The 18,365-nt window shown below is 35.7% G+C and overlaps 1 protein-coding gene across 4 annotated transcripts in view; it reads right to left on the reverse strand.

Moving 5' to 3' along the window:
* aatkb (apoptosis-associated tyrosine kinase b) overlaps nt 1-18,365 on the reverse strand; it is a 41,939-nt gene that overhangs the window by 15,605 nt on the left and 7,969 nt on the right. For 3 of the 4 annotated variants that reach the window (XM_060895635.1, XM_060895645.1, XM_060895662.1), the window contains exons 2-3: nt 7,542-7,675; nt 1,554-1,695 (exon numbers count right to left, since the gene is read on the reverse strand). In XM_060895635.1, coding sequence (XP_060751618.1) covers nt 1,554-1,695; nt 7,542-7,675 — 276 coding nt within the window. Of the gene's footprint in view, nt 1-1,553; nt 1,696-6,017; nt 6,259-7,541; nt 7,676-18,365 lie in introns of those variants that run through there. The other variant, XM_060895654.1, reaches the window with a different exon arrangement.

Genomic DNA, 18,365 nt, shown 5'->3' on the forward strand with positions numbered 1-18,365 from the left:
GAACCAGACTTGAGTTTATTGTACCGTATATGATTGTGTATGTATGATTTTCTTTTGGCTTAAACATCTCTGATCACTGAGCAAGAGATATAATCCACTTAATGTACAAACTATCTGTACAAAGATCTTATACTTCTTCAAACTCTCTCCATCACAGAACAGACATTTTACACATATACAGTATCTAACCTATTTTACCTATTATGAAATGATTTTAAACAAAGTTGAATATATACATAACTGCACAAAATCCCTTCACTAGGAAATAAAACATGACTATGTAATCATCCATAAATATCCCAGAACAGAAACATTCATTTCAAATCACCGTGTCTGGTTGACTTTTCATCTAGCATTTTTTAATCTATCCCACTAGCTCATTATTTCTGTTTTACTTCCAAAATACCCAAAAATGTTTCTCTATCAACATCATGCCTCATGTGATTTCAATCAGTGCATTATTTTTTACTTGCTTTGTAGAGCTTCAAATCATAAAACAAGGTACATTTTTAAAGATTTTTTAGTATTAGATTTTGTCAAGGTAAAGTATTCATTAGACAGAAAACTGAGCCTGTGGTTGTTGTTACTACAGAAAGAAAATAGCAGCGCTAAAGCAGACTAGAGATGGGCATTTAGCCATTTAAAATGTCTATTCATTTGTAAACATTGGAATGATAGTGATAATGTGTAATAATGTATTGTTGGAATTATTCATTCATTCATCTTCTACCGCTTATCCGAACTACCTCGGGTCACGGGGAGCCCGTGCCTATCTCAGGCGTCATCGGGCATCAAGGCAGGATACACCCTGGATGGAGTGCCAACCCATCGCAGGGCACACACACATTCACTCATGCAATCACACACTACAGACAATTTTTCCAGAGATGCCAATCAACCTACCATGCATGTCTTTGGACCGGGGGAGGAAACCGGAGTAACCGGAGGAAACCCCCGAGGCACGGGGAGAACATGCAAATTCCACACACACAAGGTGGAGGAGGGAATCGAACCCCGACCCTGGAGGTGGAGGTGTGACCCCACCGTGCCCCCCTGTTGGAATTATAGCATTTGAAATAATTTTATCATATCAACAATCTCTGCTTATTTAACAGATACTTTTTCATCGCTATATGTTGGAGTACAATCAGTAAAATTCACATTGCATGCGAGTGTGTGTGTGTGTGTGTGTGTGTGTGTGTGTGTGTGTGTGTGTGTGCGCATGCGTGCGTGTGTGCGTGAGTGTGTGTGGGTGGGCATGAAACATTTATATGATTATGTACAGTTTATATAAAATGAAACTTTAAAGATTATTCTTTATATTTTTAAGTTAACCTTAAAATAATGATTCTTCTCAGAACAAACTGATTGATTGTTCTAGTACTTGTTTTGCATTTGAATACACATTACCCAAGTCAAATCCCAACAAAAGAAAACATAAAAACAATGCTGGCTCAAGGCTATTTAATCAAAATTTTCTTTATTTTGTTCTTTCTTTATTATAATCAGTGATCACAAAAGATGGCATTAGAAGCAGAATATCGGTGACTCACCTGAGCGGCTGGGTTGTTGGGCGACAGGCAGAGAGACTTCACTTAGAGGTAAGACGTAGACATCAGGACTGCCGGCAGAGGCTGGTGATGCCAGCGTTGACATGTCGGCCTGGTATTCATCTCCCTCTGCATTCTCAAACGCCTACACCAGCAGCATACACAGAGGGCAGAGAACTGAGGTCAAACACAAGGAGCAGGGTGAGGCAGTACAGTATGATGGATTTGTGAGGCTGGATGGCATATAATAAAAATGTACTGAATAAAAACAAATTGTATATCAAAGGTTTCCTCTGCAATACGCAGTATTGTAATATTTTGTCTAGCTTACTCAGTGCAGGATAATTCTGACCCAAATAAAAAAAAGGATATTTTCAATTTAGCATTGGCTTATTTCCAATTAACCTGAGTAGCATACAGTGTAATCTGTAACTTGAACGTAGACACTTTTTATTGTTGTTGTTGCTGTTATGTTAGCATGTTATATAATAGGAAAATAAAAACAATGAATTCTGATGTTAATTCTACATGTACAACTTTAATTGAAGTTTTTTAAGGATAAGAGCAAAGGAGACAATAGACTTAGCAAAGAGTTTAATATACTTTATATGATTTATTATGTATTTGAGAGTTTAAGTGTATTTGGAGTGGTCCTGTTGATGAGCGTTCCCCACTGGATGGAGAATTAATTCACCTGATCTTCAAAATATCTGTATAACATAACAAGGATTTTCCATTTCCAAAAATCTTATTACACAAACTAATGAAAAATAATGTAAAATGAATTGAATATTCATTAGAATATCACTCCACATTCCAACTACTAATATAATCATTATATATGTAGAATGTAAAACCTAAATAAATTAATCATCCTTAAATCGTCTGAAAAAGAAATGCTCATTTACAACACACACACACACACACACACACACACACACACACACACACACACACACACACACACCCCATTGTCCAGTTAGTCTGACAGTTGATTCATACTTTTAACCAAAACTTATGTATCTCAGTCTCTATTAAAAAATATTTAATTTCAACAGCCTTGTCTCAAATACAAAAGGACTAAATCTGCCTAGAGTTATATAATAAGGACCAGCACTGAAAAAAAAATACAGTTTACTAAAAATCATCTGCTTTCTCCAGCTGCTCTTAAAGAGCCATCATCCATAGGACTGAAAAGACTGTTGTGTTTTCGGATAAAAGAAATGGAAAACAGTGACCTAGAGAGGCTTATATACTTTACTATACACACACAGAGACATGCAGTCCTCTTTGGGACACCATGGTTCTCATATTCACACGACCCTTCAGTGTTCCATGTAATTCCCAGCTTTTCCTGTTTCCCCTAGAGGGAATTAGCAAAATTTCTTTCTCTTTCTTTCGTTCGTTCGTTCTTTCTTTCTTTCTTTCTTACATTGAATGAAGTGAAATTAGTTACATTTGAATACAATGAAGTGAAATGAATGCATGTCACCAGACAACATGATTCATATCAAATGCTCATTTAATCAAATTTCCTTTAATTTGAAATGAATGAAAAGCTACTTGGAGTCTCCTAAGTCCCATGGTGAGCAACACAGGAAATCTCTGACACAAGAAATCTTTCTGCTACTGAGAGTCAGACATTGTGAGGCATAATGAAAAAGCTCGAGGGATTCTTAGGCTAATTATGTGCATATGGGTCAAAACTGAGACATGTCTTTTTAATGCCTGGGAGCTGTTCTCTTTACTTAAACCTATTATTATACACAGATATTATTCATCTCTTACTTCTCTGGCTTATTACAGTATTTGGGGGGGGGGGGGGGGGTGAATCTAACATTAAGATTGGGCTAGATTTCTGATTGGCTGACTTCCTGTAAAATCTTTCCCACATTTATACCTGTAGCCGTGTCACAATAACTAAATTCTATGTTAATGCTAAAGGTTTCAAAGCAGTTACAAACCCTTATACTTCAGTCATTGTTTTGTCCACAAAATGTCTTTGTCTGCTATGTAGCTTAGCAACCAAATCTTTGTGTTAACATACTACGTACCATAGCAGATAAATTGTTTAGATAGATAGATAGATAGATAGATAGATAGATAGATAGATAGATAGATAGATAGATAGATAGATAGATAGATAGATAGATAGATTTAAAATCAGATGAAGAATTGTAAATCATAAGCCAGATCTGACTGATGTTTATGTATTATAATCTGTTGTTTCAATGATATAGTCAATTAAATAGTAAACATAATGAATGCATGTGCAAAGTGTGTATTTTAGATGAAATCAACCATGAAGTCTTGCAATGAACAAAGACAATTTTACATTCAAAAGTAAGCTTAAATTTATGGTACTGTATTCAGAAGTGTTTGTTATGTTGGCTTTGTAGAAGCCAACATTCTGTTTTTCTAAGCTTAAATAGGAAAACTCCTCCTAGGGCTTTCGAGCCACATGCACCAAATTCGGATATGTTGTAGACCGTGGTCTGAAGTTTGTTGCTATTACTTTTCTAAGCGAGCCGAGTTCCGGTACTTCCGGTACCGGGTCTCAAAATGGCCTTTTTTCCCCTAGAGTCCCATTCTAAACTTTTGAGGTTTATAACTCTGCAAACTATCTACACCAAACTCGGCCAGCTCCTTTAGGGTGATACTCTAAACAAAGTTTTAAATCGGTGTACCGACTGGCCTATCGGTTGTCCCGCAGCCCCGCCCCCAAAATATGCAAAATCAAAAAACCTTTTACAACATTGACATTGTGACATATCAAAACACTCAGAACAACAGTGACATATCAAAACACTCAGAACAATGAGGGGAACTCCATCACAGGTATTCTGATGATGTCACTTGATGTCACCTGATGTCACGTGAAAATAAAAAATTAGCACAACATGGACATGTGACATATCAAAACACTCAGCACAATGTGGGGAACTTCCTCAAGAGTATTCTGATGACATCACATGCTCGTCTCCACTTGCCTCCAAATGTTTTGGCGCCCTAGTTTTCTGTCCACTTGCCTCCAAACGTCACACTGATCCTTATGTCCACTCACCTCCAAAAAACACCGGCCTTTGTGAATACTTGCTTTGTCAAAGCCAATATCAAGTTTGTCATGACGAACTTTACAAATCTAGTTATGCATTAAGTCTTGATTAGTTAGTTATCTGCGTTGTGGCTGTGATCAGTGGCAATAACTGTTATCTCAAAATTCAAATGTTTTCAACAAAATACAAATCTTATAAGCCAATATCATGGTGTAATATATTTGCATATATGCAGCACATGTTTGTTTTTCTGTGTAAAGTCAGTTTATTATAAAGATTCCCAGCTGCTGTGATTTTCAAATGCTCTCTCAGACAGGAAGTACAGCAAAGCTGAGACAAAAAAAAAAAACTGAAATTCCACAAGAACATCTGGTTGCCAGAAAATTAGGTATAGTTCTGCTTGGTTGATTGTAATCACATATCTGTCAGCAGCCATTTTATCTAATCTATCAAATAATATTTATACATAAGTTATTAATGCCTTTTTAAAACCTGTCTTGACCAAATCATGACCATATAAATGATGGTTAATTCCACAGAAACGCTCTAAATTCAAGGCTTAAATTTAATTGCTAGTCAGATTATATAGCTAAATGCATGTGAAATATTATTATTATTATTATTATTATTATTATTATTATTATTATTATTATTATTATTATTATTAAGTCTAATAAAATGTCTGCTTGTAGAATCTGAATCAGTGAACTGAATTTTTAAGTTCTATTATTAAGTAGGCTTTTCATCTCACTGTTATTAGAATAATTTAATTCAGGACTAAAAGCAGTACATATTCTTAAAATTAGTACAAAACCGTACATAATCTTAAGACTTTCTGGTTTGATCTTTTGCTAAATATGGATTTTGTTCAGGCCTGTATTTTTCTCCCACATTTACATTTACAATGGCAAAATATCTGATACAGGAATACTTCATAAAATGTTTAATCCACACAGGTATTTAACTTGCTATGCTGGTAATCACAGTGATAAAATGCTGTGATCATGAGAATGAACAATAAAAGCGTACTTGCCCAATATATTTTCTAACATATCACGCATAATGAATTTCGTGCTGTGCTTACTGTATTTTTTAAACTAAACAGGGATTAAATTATTTCCTCCCTAGGCATGAAGAAAGCAATGTAGCATTCATGTGTCTCTTGCATAATTCATTGGGAACGGAACGACATATGGTGCAAAAATAGAGAAAAAAGAGCCACGTCCATGAATACACAATGTTAAATTCTAATATCTTATTGCCATGGTTAAAAACATCTCAGTACAGATATAGTAATAATAAATTACCACCAAACTATCACCTGTTTAGAGAGCAGCATCTGTATTCTTTACAAAACGTTAGTGAATAACATAAATCTTACAATAAGAAATAATTAAAATTAAAAGCCTACCTTGTCCCATTAGTCAAAGCCCCCATATTGGACCTGAGTTCCTTATGCAGTGCCAATAATATTGTAATAACCCATTAGGGTACATGTACTTTTTTCTTAAGCCTCACTTAATAACCTCTGAATTAAATGCTCTAGTTGAAGCTCTCTCAGTGTCACATGTATGGCACTGGAAAATCATGCATTTCAGATCACGTAGCAGAGAGACATACATAGCTGTACCTCTAAAGGACCAGTAACCATGTGAATGATATTGTGCAGCTGACTTATAGGGAATACAAAGTAAGGAGGGATAGAAGAGCAGGAAATGTGGGAGGGAAAAATAAAATGAGAGGCAGACAGACAGATTAAGAGGCAGATAAATGGTTGAAGGCATGGACGGATGAATGGATGAATGGATGAAAGGAGGGGCAAAGTCCAGAGAGAAAAGAGACAGCAGCAGCTGAGAACTCTAGCCAAAATGAGAGGGGGAGGAATAAAGTTTTACATTCTGAGCTCATGACATCATTCTCTTTTTCTCCAGCCTTCCTTTCTCACTCTTTTTTCACATCTGTAGAACAGACGCTTTCCACGCACACACATACACACATGTAAACTTTTGACTTTGGAGTGTGTCTTATTGAAGAGGAAAGAGGCACTTCAACAAAAAGGAGTCTCGTCTGTATTTCTCTCCCACCCTCTCCTTACTGCTTTATCCCCACGGTTACACTTCCACTTTCTGTCACACCCAGTATGTGGGTGGTGAAAGCTCTATGTGTAAGCCAGGAGTCACACACAGCACACTGTTCTATGCATCACATTATGTACATGTCCTTTAGACCCTGTGACAGACTGTGGGTTTGTAAAGTGTAAAGTTTTCACCTCTCCATGGTTCATCAATGGAAATAACCACTTTACAAATGATTTATAAAGCATTTAGCAAAGACATATCAGTTACAGTATATCAAGAAGAAGCTCCAGTTTGTCCATAATGCAGCAGTCTGAGTTCTTATTCGAACCAGAATCTTTCACCATATATTATTGCTTTCTTCACCATATCAACCTCTATCTTATCTTAAATTGTGTGTTCCTATAAATGCTGTTTTTTTTTCTTTCTTAAATTTGTCTTAAAGACCTTATGAGTGTGAGCATACATATGTGTGTATGCACGTGCGAGTCTGTATTCATTCTCCAGTCAGTCAGATTTGACCACTGTGCATAATCACGTTTTCATTAATCAGCCTGCCATGACCAAGGAACAACTGCAGAGGTTTCCCTGGGCCCACTTACAGTATATAGGTGGAATTTGATGACTTGAAAATCTAAATATTAGGCATGAGGGAAGAGCTGTATTTTTTTTTTTTTTAGCTGTGTTAACTGCATTTCCCCTAAAAGTATTTACTGATGACAAGCTGCTGTTTCTCTCTGCCCTAGTTTCAGCTCTTGTTCAGCATGTTCTTGTACTCTTGTAGAATCCACATTTTGATAAATTCACATGCCAGGAGTTCATCTATATTTTCTGATTTATTACCTTACAACAATACTCACCTTAAAGCCAATCTCTCCTTTCTTGCAGCACAGGCAAGCCAGCATGAGGAAGATGAAGGTAAAGAGGCCAGAGAAAGACACAGCCACGACAGCCAGAGAGGACGACCAGGAGAGCTCACTCAAAGGAACACCATCTGCGGGAGATTGACAGTAATACGCATAAACACCCAGGCAATTATTTCTTAAAGCGGAAATAATAGCTGCCACAACATGCTGCTGCTCATATTGCTCACAGAGGCAAGCCAATATACAAAAAAGTCTGAACCCATTGATCCTAAATAGCATATAGACATAAAGCGTGTGCAGATTAGTAGATCATTGGAACTGCATTAAATCAAACCTGCGACACTGATAGATAGATTAGAAATTTGGGATTTTTTCTTTTTATCAGTGAAAAGCAAAATAAGTTCATGTGTCTTTTAGATAACAACAAACTATGACAATTGAGCAATATTTGTCTAAGATTTAATTATTTTATTCCATCAGCTGACATAGGGAGGCATAGTATTGCCCATGATATTGATCAAATGCTAAGTATAATTCATTCATGGAAACTGATTTTAAAGAGTCCTATGTTTTTGTTTGATATATGCAGTGACAGTAATTGTCTCACAAGCTAAAAGTCTTTTAGCTATTCTATTCTCACTATTATCTTCTCTAGAGTGCCTGAGGCTGCAACTAGGGTGCCTTGAAATGTACTTCAATCCACTGATTATATATTGTTCAAAAGAGTTCATTGTTTGTACCCCTGGTTGTAGTTGGAATAGGAACTAATATACATATAGTAATATAAATAATGAAAGAATATTTAATATCATGTAAATCTAATTTTTAGGCATGATTTCCTCACTTTTTACACATACACATGACACATTTCATACACACGACAACACCAGTTCACATCTTGTTCAGTACAAAGTAATAAACAGAATACATTATTTAAAAAAAATGTTTAAAACCAGCTCCATGTACACATCACAAACAATATGCTCCAGAAAACCACATGCACACGTACACACTCTTTAAACATTTTGGCAACTAATAATTGGCAAGTCTCTAGCCAATTATCCCTCCTGCTGCACCTCCACCCCATCACTTTTCTAGAAAAATCAGCAGAGAACGTCTTACAACCCTAATGATTGCCAAGGAAACTACAGAAAAGAAATCAAAGGATACCATCTTTCCCTGAGATACACATAACACACAAACGCTCAGATGCACAAGCTAGCAAGTATGCAAAAATCAATATGAATGCTGCTCCCTTTTTCAACACTGTTGCTAAATTTTAGCAGCTAAAATCATGACATGAAATGACATAAATTCACATGTACTGTAAACTATCAAACAATAAAAACAATGAAAAAAACTGCAAAATCGATGGCTCTTCCATTTAAACCCACTTTAAGTAGAAAAAAATTAACAAGTGATGAACAAGTGCAGATGTGCTGTATTATTAAATGGCAATCGCTGCAGGAAGAGCATTCTGCTGAAAGCTATAAATATGGGATGAAACAGCAGTAAGTGCTTCTCAACAAACCTGAACTCTGTGGTTTTAACAGCAGTTGCTGTGGAAACAGATGGGATGGACAGAAGCTACATAAGACCTGGAGTAAGCTGCAAATCTCCCCTTATTTTTCCTCTGTACTTTCTTCGTCATCCCTCCCTACCCTCTCTCATTCATCCATGCTTTTACTTATCCATCCAGCTGATGCCTGTCTGATTAGTGACAGCTGTTCCATGTGCAGAATCCATCCATCTAAATTTTAATGTCATCAGTGCAGAAGCATGGGATAAGTAGATTCTCAAAAAATTCTAAGTGATCATGACCTTGAAATTTTATGGCCGTGTGTGTGTGTGTGTGTGTGTGTGTGTGTGTGTGTGATCTATTCTGAATTCTGCCAGAAGGCTCAGGCTACTAAAAAATGCACTGCTACTGCAATCTTTTTATAAGCCTGCTCTCACATCTGCTGGTATATTTGCATAATGGCGTTGCAAATATTTCCAGAGAATTAATTTTGTTTTGGATTTTAAATATAACAAAAACACAGCACAATAGCATTAGCATGTGCTTGAAAAATCAACAATTAATTAAAAAAAAAATCAATACATCAAAATCAATATCAATATATATTAATATACAGTAACAGTCCTATCTAGTATTGACTAAGTAGCTTAGATTGATAAGTAGTTTTGATTTTTCTATTAGTAATAAAGGTTAAATAAAAAATCTTCTAATGACATTGCCTCAGAAACTCTCGTTCTGGCTACATGAACTCGGCACTTTCCGTGTCTCGAACATGTTTCCGAAGATACCCGAACTAATAAAGACTGTGTTGATTGTTTAGTTCTCTTTATTTTTGATTACCTGGGGAAAGCGGCTTATGTTTAAGGCGACTAATTTAATCACGTGGTTCAAAAGACACAATTGTTATTGGTCACTCCAAGTATAATGGCTTCCTTTAAGTGGTTCGATTCCAACAGTGAAGCAGAAAATAACAAAACATAAAAATTAAAATAAATTAAGAACTGATTTAAAATACTGTCATGGACGACTGTTGAAAACAATGGCCATCAAACGTATAAGTACTACAACTGTCTTTGCCGTTAATTGGTCATGTAGCCGAATCAGTTTCATATAGTAATGTTATTTATTTTATTATATATTTATAATTTATAGGTTTATTTAAATCAAAGCTCTAAACAATACTAGTGGGTGCAGTCATGTGTGTGAATTAATGACTTTTAGGATGCTGAGCAGGGTTTGTTATTTAGGGTTTGTTACGGGGTTTGTTTGGGTTTTTTTTTGTTTTTTGTTTTTTTAAAGGAAAATGCTGATGAAACTACTTTCTCCAAAAAAAAAGTAGTTTGATTAAAGCCCAGGCTCAGTTTGACAATGTTCAGTCATCATTTGTCTTAATATGCTTCCTATTTATTGACGACATTCAAATAGGTAGAGGAAATGTGGGCGTAGTTAAAATAAAGAGCACAAAATGTAGTCTTTTAGCTCTTCTTCCTACTAGGATTAACAAAATTATTTTAATTATGTGCTGGTTACAGGTATATCAGTCCTATTACATTTAGCCAGTTTAGTTTCTTGCAATCAGTGTAGTTTCAAGCTGTTTTTCGTCCTCAATTTGCCTTTAGTGATAACTGCATTTGCCTCCATTAGTGTGTGTTTGTGTACAAGTATTTGTCTAAGAACCTGTTGACCCATACAAAGATATATTAAATTGAGCTTTTTACAGTTAGCTTTCAAGATGATACTATTTAAACTAGTAAATACAGTATACAGACACAAAGGTCAGCCTAAAATGCATCAGTGATGCTGACTGTTCTGTGGTTTACTAAAATTGATACTGTACTTAAACCACTATAAAGGTCTGATATTTAATCAAACCTCACACAAATAGATGTGTCAACACACAATAATTCATAACTTCTGAAATGTCATGCAAAATTACAGCTTTTATTATGAACAAGGTATAAAATAACTGCAACAAGGAACAACACAGGCAGTCACTGGATAAATATGTGATTTCAGATGAGTCAAAATGCATTGGGTTGAATCTGGGCAGACAATCCAGACAGGAGATGCATAAAACCATCATGTAAATGGAGGCAGAGTAATTTAATTCCAACGCAAATGTAAAAAGGCACAAGAGACATAATGTGGAAAGCAGAAAGACGCATGCATATAGTGCAGAGACAGAGAGAGAGCTCTGGACCTGGGCCAGTGGCAGACGGTATGAGTCTCCACACAAACGACAGAGGGATTGCTCTTTCTCTCCGTCACTGTCCCCACCAGCCCAACCCCAATTATCCTCATTTTAGCTGGGACCAGAGGAAAATTACATCCTAATCTGCATGAACTGTTGCATTTTCCTTCACTGTTTACCATATTATATAAAATGGTCATTATTTTCAGTTTTCACACTGATGCTTCACTTGTGTCACATGATTTATATAACCAGCTTCAATGTGCAGATTAATAATAAAGCCAGGTTTAGGGTGCTGAATATCTCTGGGTGCTCGTTCCAGACATGCACACAATTTAAATGCACTAATTAGATTCATTGTCTTTAAAGAATGAGCTCAACAAAACAGCGCTAATGTGAGTAGAATAATATGATGTAGTGTTTGTCATCATTAAAGCAGGTACCGGAAGCAATGTTAGAGAGAAATACCTGTTGACTGTATGTACCTACCCTACTGAGTATTGAAAGCCAACCTTTGAGTTTTAAAATGTCCTTTCCAAACACACACTGTGTCAAACTAAGAAAAAAAACCCTCGATCAGCTCAGCATGTACTGTTAATGTCTACATTTAGAATCAACCACATGCTGCCTCGTTGCCATAGTGAGACAAGGAAAGTGATTTTCTTAGCCAAGAGGAAGGATGCTCTGCAGACACATTGAAGGGCAAAGCATTTACACACATGCACACAGAAGTCCCCCAGGAATACATTGTACACTTTAAAGGGAAAAAAGAGTTATTTAAGGGTTAATGTGGAAGTCCTCACAAGGTTCTATATAGAGGTTTTATGGGCTCTCCAGAGAATAATAGGTCAAAACTAGCACTGCTGTAGGAGTCTACATATAGTAGCACCTTTAAGGGTTTCCCCAGTAGCCAATACATCAACAGTCTGTTGTAGGGTTGGGGCAACTAATGTACCGTAAGGGATCTAAATGTAAGCGTATTGTAGCTTCAATAACTGTATGGACATAATATCAGAAGGAATGTACATGTTTTTACAAACAACAGATATTTCATAAGATATTAGTGCAGGAATACCAGAAAAGGAAACGCCAGGACTGAGAGAGTTGTTATATGAAAATAATCAGCAATGGCATTGTGTTATTCAGGCTGTGGATTAGAAATGGATTAGTTTAGTGTAACAGCCAAATTTATATGTTTTATTCCTTTTAAAACCGCAGCGATTTGCTAACAATTTTTAATTGATTGATGAATGACACCTTGCAAATTTACTATTGTGGGAGGAAATTTAATCCTTTATAGTTAACTAGTTATTTGTACACATGGATCTTTTATATTGTAGATAGAGTTAATGTAAGAAATACAACTAAGCAAAACAAAAAAACAACAATCTTAGTGTGTGCCTGAAAATCCAGAAAGCCTACAAACAGAAGACTTTTCATGAAGTCCATTTATCAATACCTTATCAGTACATTGGAGCATCTGCCAACATATTAGAATGAATGCATTAATATAAACCCATCATACTGTTGAAAGTTGAAAATTAAAGGATATAGCCTGACTTTTGAGGATTCTGCTCTGTGTTATAAAATGAAATAAATTAGTGCAAAATTCTGGGCAAAGACCAGAAGGAGAGTCAGTGGGCCATGAAGTACAGTATAATCCTACAGTATAATAAACACATGTACACATACATATATGCATAGACCGCAGATTTGAACAGGATGTAAACAGTGAGTCAGCACAGACAGTCTTTCTCCTTTTTGTCACATATTGGAGCAGCATAGAGCAGTGGCTGTATGAAGCAGTGCTCCTTTTGTGGTCCCTGACACAGGGATTGTGTAACTCCTCCACAAACTTTAGACATCATCCTCAGAGACTAGACTGTGCTTTCTGTCTAGCTGAAAATCATTTCACCAGCTTAATGGCTGTCCTGCACTGTCTTTGTGATTTTTAATGTACACCTGAGCTTCACTGCTTAATTATGCTCTGTTTATTAGAAGTTAATGAGAAACATAATCACACAACAGGTACAGATTCTACATTAATAGTAAAAAAAAACTTTTTTTTGCCTCTAAGCAATATTTTTATATGTTGTATATAGTATAACAATGTAGGTTTCAGCATTTTTGCAATTCTGATTTCAGACTTAGATTTGCAGGCTTTGCAGGATTTTTCTTGCTTCTTCACTGCAAAAGAGGTCATGAAACACCTTAAGTACCAATGGCACATACAGTAGCTGGAAGTAAATCTGTTGTAAATGAGATACTTTATTAAAACAAACACAATAATATTAATCTTGATGTTGAAACTGTTGTCAGAGATGCAGTTAATGATAATTTCACCCTATGACCTTCTGGCCAATCAAATCTGAGAATTCAACAACACTGTGGTGAAAAAGTATTACTTTTGAATGAAGATATTTGTAAGGGATTTTGTTATTTGCTCTAAGAAACAGTTCATTCCTTAAACAGTTTTCAAATCTCACTTGACCTCTACAGCATTTCTTTCATCCAGTCTGCAATTGTTTGCATACTCTTTCAGAACCATCATCGAGGAGCAGATTGCTAAAAAATAAGTATTGAACTGCAAGCAAAAATGTAGAAATGTATAGTTGTTATGGAGTTGATTGTATGGTCATGAATAGGACCTAGGTCAATACATGTACAACAATATCATCAAATGAATGCCTGGAAACAAATAGAAATAGCCCCAATCCCCAACCACCCAAACAAATCCGAGTAGGTAGCATGACGAAGATAAATTGCCCATAGTAGTGTTTGAATGTCCTATCTCAGGTGTGTTTCTAACTCATGCTCAGTATTTCTAGCATCAGCTCTGGATCCACTGAAACCCTGACCAGGATAAAACACTTAATGAAAGTAAGAGTGAATGTTTTTGTATTTCTACTACTATAACCATTTCCTTTCCACAATTTTTAACTGGTAATCATTTGTTCTGGTGCAACATAATCATCATTGTCTTTGTAATGGAAAGATAAACAGTATTTAGGCCTGTAATTACCATGCACTGCTAGTTTTGATTCTCACACAAACACATTCAGGTGATTACTAACAAAGTGTTCTTGGCAGAAAAATAGTGCCCGTGTAATCCTTATAGTTATAGAGGAGTTATAGGGAATTCTTGAGTGGAACTGGACATTTGGACCAAGCTGTTTGTGTGTACAATGAGATTTATGAAGAGTTTTGTTTAATGGACTTTACTGCCTGTAGATCTAGTCCTAAAAACTCTCCTCTTCTCAGACCTAAGAGATAACAGCTCAGAATGAATAACACAAGAGATGAGCAGTCTACTCTGGCATTGCTGTAGGTGAATGAGTCAACAGGAACCGCAGAGGAACTATGTTGGTTTAGCTTAGCTGTATTTGTAAAAGGTCACACAAACACACTCTTAAATAAATGTCAGACTCCTCTTGGTACCTCAATGCTACATGAGCATGAATCACAGTGAAGGCAATGTTTTGGATGTTACAATCCTGGCTGTTTGTTGCTCTATCCTCTAGCTGGAGGTCCAAAGAACTGAGCTGGAACTTCTGTAGCATTGAAAACACTGCCTCATGTTTTCAGTAGCTGTTTCCAGTTCTAAAGTGCTCAGGACATCGAGAATTGATGTGATATTCAGGCTTTTATTCAGATCTCTAGTATGGATTAATTTATTATGGATTTTAATCATATTTATTTAAAATGATTTCAGATGCAAAATCCTCTGTTGTAAACTACTTTTATCTCATAATGTGGAGGATGGATGATTTTTGTGAAGAAAGAAAGAAAGAAAGAAAGAAAGAAAGAAAGAAAGAAAGAAAGAAAGAAAGAAAGAAAAAGAAAAACCCTTATAACCAGATTAACTAGGTTTACATTATCCATTTTATTTTACTGAGAAAATATTGTGTGTTTAAATTAATTAACTAACGAAAGGTACTTACATAGTATAACAGCTATGTCTGTCAAATATTTGTTGTTTCTTTCAATAAACACACACAAAAACCTGTAAACACACCTTCTTGACATTTCCGTGATACACCATATGTATCATGACATTTTTTTCGAGCAATTTCTCAGCAATACAGTGAAGCTGCATTAAAATTTTCATTTATAATTAAGAAAATAAAACATTAACACTGAAAATAACAAAATAAAAATCTATTAGAACATTTTTCCAACTTTTCTACTTTACATCACATCAGCTGCTTCCAGTCAGTTTTCTAATGATTAATAAAGTAAATTTAATTAAAAAAGAAAATTAGAAAAGCATATTGACAGAATGTTTTAGTATTAAACTGTCATATCTTCCAGCCCCCCACCACCACCACCACCACCACCACACACATTCACGCACACACAAACTCTACTGGATCATCTCACACAGATGGAGTGCATTTTAATCAATAAAGTCTACATTACATCCAGTCTTAATACTCAATGCTAGACACAGGAATACCTCCTCTGCGTCATCCCCCTATCTGCTTGCTGCTATTATGACTTACTCCCATCTTCAGACACAGAGCATCTCTCATGGAAAGTCATGGAAATGGAAAGTGTAAATCAATAGAGAAAGAGCAGGTCTGTCTCCAACATATCCTATATAATATGTCTTTCTCAAAATATCTATTTATATGACTTTAATTTTTTTGACTAAGTCTGTTCCTGTCTTCCAGTGTGCATCTCATACTAGGATCTTCCTTATTTTTAGATAAAGATAATGTACATATTATGAACTAAAGGTGGAAAAGAATAAGGACAAGGATGTCATGAGTATGTAACGCTACAAATAATATACCATGTATGTTAATTGTATTTATACTGCATATATAATTCTTTAATTCTATCCATTCACTTTTTTATAACTGCATAATATCTTTATTTCTGGTTTTAATATATACAAAAGGTTTGTATTAATGGGTTAGTTCTAATACATCATTGTTTAGATCATTTACATAGGCTTGTCTGACAGGTATGTCACCAAAATCTGTGCCAATATAAGGGCGAATAATGATTCTATTAAACCCAGATGCTTAACAAAGGAAAACAAAAATGAAAAATCAATTTTTTTCCGTTAGGAGACCTTTATGCAATGTTTGTTAAAGAAGTCTTGAGTGTCATTGCTTTGGAACAGTCAGTAAGTTTCCTGAGAGGGGAAAGTTTTCAGTAGAGATGTGTTTGTACTTTCTTGTATATCAGTCACATAACATGCCACATTTTCTTGTTGTAACGCTCAAGAGAAAAGACAACTAGGAAGTGAAAGAGTACTATAATGTAAGCAATGTCTTCTCACATTGAGTGTTAGTAAACGGTTAAACAGTGTGTTGTGCTATTCACTAATAATTCAAAACTGATCATTGTGGACAAATCACTGTTATGAAGCAGAATTTTCATCACCCCAGCATGGATTATATAATGGCTTCCTTACTTTGAAGCACTATATTTTAATATTTCGAACGTCCATATTTATAGTAAATTATACAAATTTATTTTGATTCTTATTTTTTTTAAGATAATATACATATGAAATCACTACAGATAATAAACAGATGTAATGCTAGTCAGCTGTATGTGCTGGCGTCGATACGTGTACGGACCTTTAAAAAGGGAGATGGATCAACATCCCTACAGTTATACAATACTGCAGCTGCTTATGGCATAAATATTGAGTTTATTTAAATATTCATGTGATCTGTTGGAGGTTGGTAAAAATGGTGCTTCTTATCGGTACACATACAGCACACATACAGGAGAGCAAATGATCCGTCAGCAAATAGCGTTTTAAAAGCAGGAAAGTGCTGCCTCTAGATTAAATCTTAATAATCTTTCACTTTTTATTGTGTGCCTGTTGTTCACATTTTCACATAACAAGGTTTCTTGCTAGAAATTTTACACATGCAAGATATTTTTGCATCAAACAAGCAGCTGACACTTCAGATTTTAAAATAAATGCTGCTAGACTCATGGTCATGAACGTCTGTCTTTAAGAGCTCGGCCTAAAGGCCCTGCTGTTCCAGCCTGAGTCACAGTCGCCCCTGTTTCCATGGTTATTGATGAGAGCAAGGTGATTATGAATGTGGAGTCGAGTGCTTCAGTACGAACACACAGAGACACGGATACCAAGCAGTTACCATGGAAACATGCAGGATTTTATAAATATGATGTTATTTATAGGAAACGCCTCATGCTTTCGGAAGGGTCAGGGCTGTTCAAGCAATTGTGGGTCCATTAGTAGTGCCTAAAAGGCTTGGAAAGGTTTCTGTACAATTTTTAGATCAACAACAAAGGTGCGGCAGAATGTTTGCAGGACAGAGATGAAACTGCAGTAAGCTGGAACTGCACAGTGCACAGATTTTGTGCATTTTTGTGTGCCTGTGTGTTGCCTGGTTCAATTGGTGGGACTAAATTGTTCTTTCTAATTACATCTGATCGATGCATCTCATTTTTTTAATATAGTTCTTTAAATTTACTGCTTGATTGCATTTGATTATTAAACTTGGCTAGGATTGATTTTTATAAATCATGCAATTTTTACAGAATTACAATTTAAATACTTGGGTTATTATCTCTGTCATATGTTTTTATCCCTTATTATCAAAAACAGTAGCACTGCTAGCAGCTTTAATCCAGGTTTTCCATTTAACATAGACTAGTCAGTGTTTAGGATGAAAGGAGAAAAATGCTCAGTTTTTTTATCTGTCAAAGAGTACAGGGCCAGAATATGTTTCCTTGTCATGACTGTTGGGCAGTTTATCCATGGGTGCAGGTGTGGCGGATCCCCAAAATGTATATCAGCTCTACAATGAATGTTAATCGTTCATATAAAGACAACATTCACAACTATGTACATCTTAAATTCTAGTGAAATACTTTTTACCTCTTTGAGTGCCCAGCGATTATCAAAGAAATGTTTCTACTTGACAGATATAAGCCGATGTTCACTGTATCACGTGATGATAGAAGACTATTGGGGGAATTGTGTATTATTGGCTCAGTGCTCGCTGCAACCCTGACCAAGACTTGTGAATGACGATTGAATGAATGAGTGATGGGGTTTTTTGGAGCATGCATATACTGTAGGAAGCTAAAATATCTGCACAATAAAGATTCA

The sequence above is a fragment of the Tachysurus vachellii genome, chromosome 2 (assembly GCF_030014155.1).
Source record: "Tachysurus vachellii isolate PV-2020 chromosome 2, HZAU_Pvac_v1, whole genome shotgun sequence".
Classification (NCBI taxonomy): Eukaryota; Metazoa; Chordata; class Actinopteri; order Siluriformes; family Bagridae; genus Tachysurus; species Tachysurus vachellii.